General features: G+C 40.4%; 1 protein-coding gene across 1 annotated transcript; it reads right to left on the bottom strand.

Annotated features, from left to right (window-relative positions):
* Positions 1 to 588: 588 nt before the first annotated feature.
* LOC130075556 (E3 ubiquitin-protein ligase CBL-B-like) lies at positions 589 to 10,228 on the bottom strand (the record flags this gene model as incomplete). The annotated part of the gene is made up of 7 exons (XM_056240201.1): positions 589 to 1,108; positions 2,288 to 2,410; positions 2,515 to 2,670; positions 3,657 to 3,761; positions 4,010 to 4,074; positions 4,156 to 4,284; positions 10,081 to 10,228. Coding segments are annotated over 7 exons (977 nt in total), but the record flags the coding sequence as incomplete, so codon positions are not given.
* Between the last annotated feature and the right edge of the window lie 507 nt (positions 10,229 to 10,735).

Below are 10,735 nucleotides of genomic sequence, written 5' to 3'. Positions count from 1 at the left end.
CTCAAATTGAATTTGACGCCATTAAAATGACTCGTACATGATAATCTGTGTGTTTTCTGGGTGCTAATACAAACGGTGCATGTCCAGTTCTTGTTTTTTTTGCATATGGCGTCAGTGCAAGTGAGCAAGGTGGCTTCCTCCGGCACTGCACTGAATCTAAAACAAGGGACCGATGCAGACATTCGGGTTTGTTTTATTCACGAGTTGACAGGCTCTTCTCTTTACAGAAAATGAAACAACCATATTAGCCCTTGCTTGCTAACGCTGGAATGCACTCAGATGTCGAAAGCGACCGTTAAGAGTTGGTAAAAAGCAGCTAACCTAAAAAAACTGACAAAGAGAACCGTGAACCTGATATTCGAAATCCGTCTCTTTCTGCCTCAAACGATCTGATCTGGTTTGTCTTGTTCACTGCGAAATGATGAGATAAAGGAGACATGGTCACACCGAGAGCCATTACTGTGAAATTCATGATACCCAAGAGGCCAGGAACGCGCGTGTATATGTGTGTGTTTCCGTCCAGAGAAATACAAACGTCACTGATTTGAAGGATGCAGCAAACCCACCCTGAAATGTGGATGGACACCTCCAAATATGAAAAATTCGATTTCAATTCCACTCTTGAACATCCCGAGCTGTAATGACGATGACCTGAGTACTGCAGATAAGCCACGTCACTGTAAACACAAGGCTTTTTTTTTCATAGGATCCTGTCGTTACAAACGCAACAATCCTTTTGGCGAAAAAAGCACATTTTCGTCTTGTTTGCCGGGTGCGCTAAACGAAAGCAAGCGGAAGACAGCCTGCGGTTTGTACACTCAAAAGTCAGTCGTAGTTTGAAATTTTATCAGCGTGGGTTACGGGCCCTGCCTGGGGGCGACTAGCGCAAACTCCCGCAAAATGTTCCGTGCCACGTCCACTTTGTTCTGCGCGATCATCAGCGCTCGTTTCACATCTTCGAATGAGTAGCCCTCGCCCATCAGCTTGGCGATCTTGGCGTCTACATTCTCCCGGGACGATTCGTGCGGTCTTCTGTGGATGTCTGGCGGGAAGATCCTGGGAAGTGGTTTAGGAGGTCTCTCAGGTGCCCTGAAGCAATCTACGGCCACTGTAAACAGGAAACAAAGAGTGTTTAGTCAAAATGGGCCATTGAGAGTGGATGGTAGCAGGCCGACTAAAAAGACTAGGAACGCATTAAAAACCCATTACAGGCTAATAATTAATAATTCATTGAGCACATTCATCTCGATGGCTAATGGCTTCATTTAATAAACCTGCAAAGCTATTATGTATTCAAAACAACAGACAGTGCTCACAGCTGTTTTATCAAGAATTACAGGTATGTTTTTGGATCATTCTGGAAGTGTTAGCAATGTTGTTTCATTTTTTTTCCAGCTCATAATATTAAACTACAGGGTATGAAAGGTTGAGCCTTATTGTGAATATAACAACAATACATCATAAAATCAGTGTATTTTTATTTGTTTTTCAAATAAGTCTCATATGCTCACCAAGGTTGCATTTATTTGACCAAGAATACAGTAAAAACAGTAATGTTGATGTGAAATATAACAATTTAAAAGAACAAATTTCTGTGTCTGTATTTTGTTTGAATAAGTTTTAAAATGTAATTTATGCATTTATTTGTATTTTTTATGCATTTTATTTTTATATAATTGATGTATTTATTTGCCTGTAATGGCAAAGCTGGTTTGTTTATATGTGATATACCATGATAGTTTTTTTTTTTTTTTTTAAGAATTCTTTGATGAATACAGTTTTTAAAAAAACATTTATTTAAAATAGAAAGTTTTGTAATATTATAAATGTCTTTATTGTCACTTTTGGTCAATTTAATGCATCCTTGCTAAATAAAAAATATCTTTAAAAATTGACCAAAACTTTTGAACAGTAGCATACAGTATTAATATAAATAAAAAAATATTAAGGACACAAACTGTCACTGAAATGTCATTCAAACCTGTATGATTTCCTTTCTTCTGCTGAACACAAAGGAAGATATTTTGAAGAATGTCAGTAAACAGACAGTTGATGGACTCCATTGACTTCCATAATAGGAAAACAAATACTATGGAAGTCAATGGGGTACATCAACTGTTCAGCAGAAGAAAGAAATTCATACAGGTTTGGAACGACTTAGGGGTGAGTAAATGATGACAGCATTTTCATTTTGAAGTGAACTATTCCTTTAAACTCTGTATTGACCAATCAGCATCCCAGACCAAAACTATTTGATTTATAACAGCCCTTATACAATGAGTAGTACCTGAGGTGGGCGGCAGTTGATCGTAGTCTTGAGGAGCCCTGAACGGCTTCTTCATGTTGTCTCCGGTTAGTCTCCGCACGGGGGGATTAGGAGCCGAGTTAATCAATGTGTCTATGAACGTGTCTGTGAATCACACTGATAATTAGACACCAATACAACCCCAAATACAGCAGTATTTGACATTTATACTACATTAATAGTCACAGATGTGTGGGATTTGGCCTCACCTGGGCTGAGCAGAAAGTGGTCGTGTCCAGACGAGGGGCGGGCAGGTCTGGGGTAGGGTGAGGAGGACGAGGGTTCTGTGAAACTGTTTCTGATGGGGGGAGGAGGAGGAGGCTGGGACGGAGGAAGAGAGTTGAACGGGTCTTCCATTGGAGACGCTGGGAGAACCGAGAGAAAGAGAGAGTGGTCGAGTCTTTCTACATGCCTCAGCAGTTCCTCTTCTCACCAACAGATGGAGCTAAAATATCATTCAGCCACGAATTGAACGCGTTCTGAATTTTTGTTGTTCGTTTTGAAAAAATACAGCAAGGATGCATTAAATGAAATAAGTTTATTTAGTAAATATGTTTACACTGATGCAAAAGATTTCTACATTAAATAAATGTTGTTTTTTTAACTTTCTATTTATCAAAGAATTCTGAAAAAAAATGGTTTCTTGAGCAGCAAATCAGCATATTAGAAGGATTTCTGAAGACTGGAGTAATAATGCTGAAAATTCAGCTTTGCTAACATAGGAATAAATTACATTTTAAAATATATTAAAAAAGAAAAAGTATATTTTAAATTGTAGTAATTTCACAACACTGTATTTTTGATCAAATAATTGTAGACATGGATAATTACCAACCCCTTACCTTACTTGAAACAGAAATAGAGTTTATATTTTTGAGAAACAAGTCTTTATTTTGGGAAACTGCATTATGGTTTTAATTATATGGCCAAAAGAATGGATTTTAGTTACCAAGCAATTGTATTCCCGTAAGTTTATGACAGTAGTACTGTATGACTATGAATTAAACAAAGGCAAATTGATGTCTTCGTGAATCTGTCTATATAAAAACAAACAAGCTAAAATCATAATAAAATTATATTAACATCAAAAATTTATGGAAGTGAAGGTGAATGAATGTAAAAAGAAGTATCTGAATAGAAGCACCACACAAACACACCTTAACTACATCAAACAGCTCATATAATATAAGCTAATAATCAGATTTAGTGACTCAATAATGAATAAGGACTGCATTGGTGTTCGCAGCTCTAACCTAGTGCAATAGTAAAAGAAGAAACCAACAAATGAACACCACTGAACATTCTGCTAATCAGGCAACCAATCAGATTGAGGCGCTGTGCCAACGGCTACCTTGAGGGGGCAGTAGAATGTCGTAGTCTGAGGGCGTCCTGTTGTGGAGGGGGCACTGTGTGGTGTGAGCCACACCCGAAATCAATGAACCAGAGTCAAACCCACCTGAGGAACACAACAGAGTTATACTGACCTAAAAATGGCCTCAACCTCTTAGTGAGTTAGCCATGTCAGCCACAACTGACTTCAACAACCACTGGCCACCACATTGAAAAATGTATACTTTAGTCCCCGTTGCTACCAAACACACACAAACTCCAACAATCACACTAAAAGATGTTCAAGCTGAAAATGAAGATGACAAATGAGAGACACTATGTGTGTATTTTCTGTATATGTGTGTGCTCTCTCACCATGCTCTGGAGGTTTATGTTTCTTTAATTCTGTGGAGAGATCCGACAAGCCGTTTTCTAAAGTCCTTTATGAAAAGAAAACACATTAAAATGCAGACGGGACGTCAATAAAACAGTCATTGTTTCACTATCGTGTGTGTGTTTACCTGTTGGGGATGCGGAAGGGGATGCAGACGGGTGGCTGTGTGATACAGACGGGATGCGAGGATGGAATCTGATACTCGTCCTCCACTCTCTCCGTCAGACTCCGGTGGCTTGTGAAGGGCTTGGTGTGTCTGTAGATCACACAAAACTTATTACACAACATGTACAGGCACAACCACGCACTCCCACGGTGCTTCAGGCACACAGATAAGGTTCAATGACCACAGCAACAGCATTCAGCCCAACATTTTTGTTTTTCACACGTGATTTTTACGTGTTCGCCTAATGCATTGCAAAAGTAGTTGCCACAATGTTAGGGAAGTTGTGAGTGGCTTGGGCATTCAAAATGGTTGATATGGTGCTCCAGATGATTGCTAGGTGTAAAAAGATCCCACACTCTTTAACGTATTAAAAATACTCCGAACACTTAAGCCACATCATAGCAATGTACTGAGCAGATTTGAGCATGTTGCTTTGTGGTTGCTAGAGTGTTTTTAGACTATGATATTTTGGTCTTTATATAGGACTAATTCCCTCCTTCAATGCAAGTTTGTGGGAGCAGACCTTCACTCAAACTGCATGATTTGAGACATGATTCATGTATGTACCATGGAAAGTTTGATACAAAGCCGAACAACTCCCTAACTCCAAATATGAACTATTGCATTAACAAATATGCACAAAAAAAAAACCCATCTCATGTGCTCCCAAATTACAGCAAATTGTGGAATAACAATACGTAAATATTTACATAGATGACAGCATTATAAGTGATGCCACGGCACTCGTGGAAAAAGGCTCTTTGACGGGAGATTTGGACGATGTTCTCCGCCTTCATGCTGACTCATTAAAACAAGCACTCTTCAGTGTGTGAGCTGGTCGCTGCGAGATTAGCCAGTTTAATCACGTAATGCTCTAACTAAGACTCCAAGGCTGAGCTGAAGTAGGCAAAGACGTCCAATATTTAAACAGGCTGGCACCACTGAGGGGGGGAGAGAGGTTAACTAGCTCTTGCTGGGATACGTTGGGCGGTTTTCCAGGCAAACTTTAACTGCCACCGCAATGCACCATTAGAGGGCGCTTTAGGCACTTCATCTCCCTGTGATGATGAAGCGATTCATTGAAAGATCTTTTTCAAGTGTTTCGAAATGTTCCTTGTTTCCAAGACATCAAGAGAGTGTTTATGGATGTACATTTGCCAAGTGTTTAATAGAAGCCAACCATAGCAGTGTAAAAACACCTATGAGAGTGAGAGGGAGATGACAGGTTCACAAGTTTTGCTCTCTTTGAGGAGGTGGAAAGTGCTCTCAACCGTTCCAAGTCAGTGGTGTGTTTGTGTTTCTGTAGAGTAAACGTATGTTGATGTGTGTGATGCTCATCACAAAGAATCCAGTGTGCCCGGAGCCAGCAGAGAATATATATATATATATATATATATATATATATATATATATATATATATATATATATATACACTCACCGGCCACTTTATTAGGTACACCTGTCCAACTGCTCGTTAACACTTAATTTCTAAGCAGCCAATCACATGGCGGCAACTCAGTGCATTTAGGCATGTAGACATGGTCAAGACAATCTCCTGCAGTTCAAACCGAGCATCAGTATGGGGAAGAAAGGTGATTTGAGTGACTTTGAACGTGGCATGATTGTTGGTGCCAGAAGGGCTGGTCTGAGTATTTCAGAAACTGCTAATCTACTGGGATTTTCACGCACAACCATCTCTAGGGTTTACAGAGAATGGTCCGAAAAAGAAAAAACATCCAGTGAGCGGCAGTTCTGTGGGCGGAAATGCCTTGTTGATGCCAGAGGTCAGAGGAGAATGGCCAGACTGGTTCGAGCTGATAGAAGGGCAACAGTGACTGAAATAACCACTCGTTACAACCGAGGTATGCAGCAAAGCATTTGTGAAGCCACAACACGCACAACCTTGAGGCGGATGGGCTACAACAGCAGAAGACTCCACCGGGTACCACTCATCTCCACTACAAATAGGAAAAAGAGGCTACAATTTGCAAGAGCTCACCAAAATTGAACAGTTGAAGACTGGAAAAATGTTGCCTGGTCTGATGAGTCTCGATTTCTGTTGAGACATTCAGATGTTAGAGTCAGAATTTGGCGTAAACAGAATGAGAACATGGAACCATCATGCCTTGTTACCACTGTGCAGGCTGGTGGTGGTGGTGTAATGGTGTGGGGGATGTTTTCCTGGCACACTTTAGGCCCCTTAGTGCCAATTGGGCATCGTTTAAATGCCACGGCCTACCTGAGCATTGTTTCTGACCATGTCCATCCCTTTATGGCCACCATGTACCCATCCTCTGATGGCTACTTCCACCATGTCACAAAGCTCTAATCATTTCAAATTGGTTTCTTGAACATGACAATGAGTTCACTGTACTAAAATGGCCTCCACAGTCACCAGATCTCAACCCAATAGAGCATCCTTGGGATGTGGTGGAACGGGAGATTCGCATCATGGATGTGCAGCCGACAAATCTGCGGCAACTGTGTGATGCCATCATGTCAATATGGACCAAACTCCCTGAGGAATGCTTCCAGCACCTTGTTGAATCTATGCCACGAAGAATTGAGGCAGTTCTGAAGGCAAAAGGGGGTCCAACCCGTTACTAGCATGGGGTACCTAATAAAGTGGCCGGTGAGTGTATATATATATATATATATATATATATATATATATATATATATATTCTCCGCTCCGCTATATATATATATATATGCTGAGAATATATATACACACACACACACACACAATACAGTAATCTTAGCCTCTATAAACACTACTGACGCAGCTGTATGGACAGATACACCACATAGACACACAACACTATTCTTCAGGGCTCTAAACAACAGCCATTGTGGTTTCCAGAACCACTCGGTTTCATTTGTCAAAGCGGTGACAGAAACACAGTTTTTCTTGTAGCAGGAACTGCTGAGAGGAGCAGAACAGTGTTGCATGAATGAAGCCATTAACATTGACAACCAAACCAATGACTAGTGCTAGGGTGCTATGGGTGTTATAGTAGAGTCAGGGCATTTCTATGCAGTGCGTTTTTTTTTAAGAACATTTTATCAACCCTATGGCAAAATTCTGAAACAGCATAGTGTAAAAAGTAGTCTGCTAAGGTGTTCATTGTGTTTCTAGAACACTATCTGTATACGGTAATTGCTGTATACTAACATACTGAAAACCACTCTTTACCAACTTTATAGCAACGTATCAACAATAAGCAGAAAAACTTAGCAATAACAATGTACTGAGTAGTTTTTAGTATGCTGCTATGCATTCAATGTTTTAGAACACTATCTACTGTATAGCAAGCAACATACCACTCCATATCAACATATTGACAGTATTTAGAACACCTAAGTAACAGTTGTTTTTTTTTACTTTTGCATTGAGAAACTGCAAAGCAACATCTAAAATAACACATTAGCAACATGTACTGGAGTTGATAAGGTGTTCTGAGCAGTTTTTAACATGCTTCTATAGGGTTGTATAATTTGTGTTGCTTTCCAGTTTCTAAATGCAAAAGTCAACTTTATCATTAGCCAGGTAAAAATCCAATCTCTTATCACAGCACATCTTTCCTGAACAAGCAGCATAATGTGAGGTATCGTTCATGTCTGTAGTACAAACGGTGCAACTAAGTTCGCCACTATTCTTGACTACCTAATAATAATAATAATAACGACAAAAATTCAACACCCATAGCACAATATAAGGGAAAGAAAGAGCATAAGTGTTTGTGACAGAAGAGGAAATATGGCTTGCTGCTTGGAGTGCTACCTCTCATAGGCTGGTTCTGCTTAATTCCCTCAAAAGCCCCACAGGAAGTCCATCACTGTAATGTGTGTGTGTGTGTGTGTGTGTGTGTGTGTGTGTGTGTGTGTGTGTTAGGGCTGTTGGAACGAATTCCGAAATTCGAATATAATTCGAATATTAAAAAAATCAATACTATTCGAATGCTGAAGTTACTATTCGAATATTGTTTTTTTATGTATATATTTTTTTTAATTTTATACCGTAAAACTTCAAATAATAGCCGAGTCCCAAATAGACGCCGTCTCTTTTACGCCTGGTGTGGCTGCAGGTTTGGGTAAATAAAGGCCGGTCTCAAATAGAGGCCGGGTCTGTTTTTTAGTTTCAGGTTGTATTTAATCCTCTAAAACCCGTGCGATCGTCTGCTTTTTGGCGGTCGCCAACGCAAATGTTTGTCCCGCGAAAGCCTTTTTTGATCGATGTAGACTAGAATGACTGCTGCGCCTGACAGGGCGCATAACGAGCAGAGAGAGAGAGAGCCCCGGCCGCGCGCGCGCACTCTCACGTCTTCAAACACGAGCGCTGTCTTGGCCTCTCTCCCTCGCGCATATTAATCAAAATCAATTGACACAATACTAGTAAAAGGTCGGAAGTTTCACGTGGAGCATTTGGATATTTTTAGAGATTAGAGACTCTAGGCATCAATGAAAAACATCTCAACACTAAATTATAAAGGCCTGTCTCATATAGACGCCTGTCTCAAATACAAGCCGGCGTTCGACGATTTGGGAAAATAAAAGCCCAGGCTACTTGCCTTTCTCGCCACCTTGGCTTACACACATGTGAAAATGAAATGCTTTTGTTTCGTCTGATGAACAATAAAGTTTTTGAATCGTAACACAATTGTGCACGTTATCCACGCTGTATCATCATAACAATACTGTCAAAAATGGTAAATGTTCAACAACGTAAAAAAGCGCCCGTGAAGCGCAAATATCTCGGTGAAAACTCAACGGATTTGGCGAGCACCGAACTCGTTGGAACCGCCTAGTCGAACTGAAAAGAACGATATAAGTTTCAGAATTTTTGGTGGTGTTTTAGCAGAGATATTAGCCGAAAACCATCGGTAGCGCTTCAACCATATTCAGCACGAATAAAATGTTTATTGTAATGTTAGATGTCCCTCTAGTGGACAGAACGTGTAACAACAACCACATGCTATAGTGGCATTGGCGATCCATAAGCCTGAGTAATGTCGTAAATATTAATAATAGGATGAATTTGAGCATTTAATATTCGAATATTATTCGAATATTAAATAAAATAAGGAATGGAATTCGAATAGTATTATAGAGGAAGATTGACAGCCCTAGTGTGTGTGTGTGTGCGTGTGTGTGTGTGTGTGTCTCTTTATGTTTGTTTAAAGAGCACATGCTCTCCGGATCCTGGTGCTCTTGCATAATTGGTGCACATGTGTCCAAACATTGCTGTGTGTGTGTGTGTGTTGTTCTGTCAGACCTCTAGAGATATACAGGATGCAGCCTGTGCACACAATCCCTGGATCACATTAACACATTAATTAAGTCCACATGATCTTTTTGTCTTTTCACCAAAAAACCACTTGCGAGAAAATAATAATTTAGTCATTAAACATCACAAAAGCAGATCAATGAGCAAAGCAGGAAAAGATGCTCTGGATTGGCATCACAATGAGATCAGCAAGTCCACAGAAAAACAGTGCTCAAGAGCGGTAAACAGGTAATTTGTAATCATATGAAGACAATATGAGTGAATTGGGTAGGGTAAACACAGTTGTTTGTTTGGTGAGGCTCCCTTCAGAATAAAGAGAGACCGATTGATCTGCTTTACAGTGATAATGATCTACATGGACACAAAGAACAAGAGCCGCAGCAGGGCTCCAGGGATGGGAGTGGCACATCTGTGTGTGTGTGTGTGTGTGTGTGTCTGTGTGTGTGTCTGTGTGTGTGTCTGTGTGTGTGTCTGTGTGTGTGTGTGTGTGTGTGTGTGTGTGTGTGTGTGTGTGTGTGTGTGTGTGTGTGTGTGTGTGTGTGTGTGTGTGTGTGTGTGTGTGTGTGTGTGTGTGTGTGTGTGTGCGCGTGTCACTCACCTCTGGTTGTGGTCCAAAAGGGGAGGGGAGTGACGCAGAGGAGGGACATCATACTCATCACCAGGTAACAGACCGTTGATGAAAGACTGCAGAGAAACACAAACATGAAATGTTAAAAAAACACCATAAATAAATGATGGATGTAGTGCTCAATAAGAAACCTGACATAAAAGGTACAGATGATATCCAAATGGGACTTAGTTGTTAGATTATTTTTGGATGGATGGATGGATGGATGGATGGATGGCTGGATGGCTGGATGGATGGATGGATGGATGGATGGATGGATGGATGGATGGATGGATGGATGGATGGATGGATGGATGGATGGATGGATGGATGGATGGAACATGAGCCACAGCAGAGATGGAAAAGTACTGATGAATAGCTAGACGAATGGATGGATGGTTAGAAAGATAGATGAAAAGTACTGATGAATAGCTAGATGGATGGATGAATGGATGGATGGATGGATGGATGGATGAAAAGTACTGATGAATAGCTAGAAGAATGGATGGATGGTTATAAAGATAGATGAAAAGTACTGATGAATAGCTAGATGATGGATGGATGGATGGATGGATGGATGGATGAAAAGTACTGATGAATAGCTAGAAGAATGGATGGATGGTTATAAAGATAGATGAAAAGTACT

This window comes from Rhinichthys klamathensis, unplaced genomic scaffold, assembly GCF_029890125.1.
Source record: "Rhinichthys klamathensis goyatoka isolate OS25496 unplaced genomic scaffold, OSU_Roscu_1.1 h1tg000585l_1, whole genome shotgun sequence".
In the NCBI taxonomy this organism is placed as follows: domain Eukaryota; kingdom Metazoa; phylum Chordata; class Actinopteri; order Cypriniformes; family Leuciscidae; genus Rhinichthys; species Rhinichthys klamathensis.
Note: the sequence above shows the minus strand (reverse complement) of the source record. Positions and strands in the feature narration are given on the sequence as shown.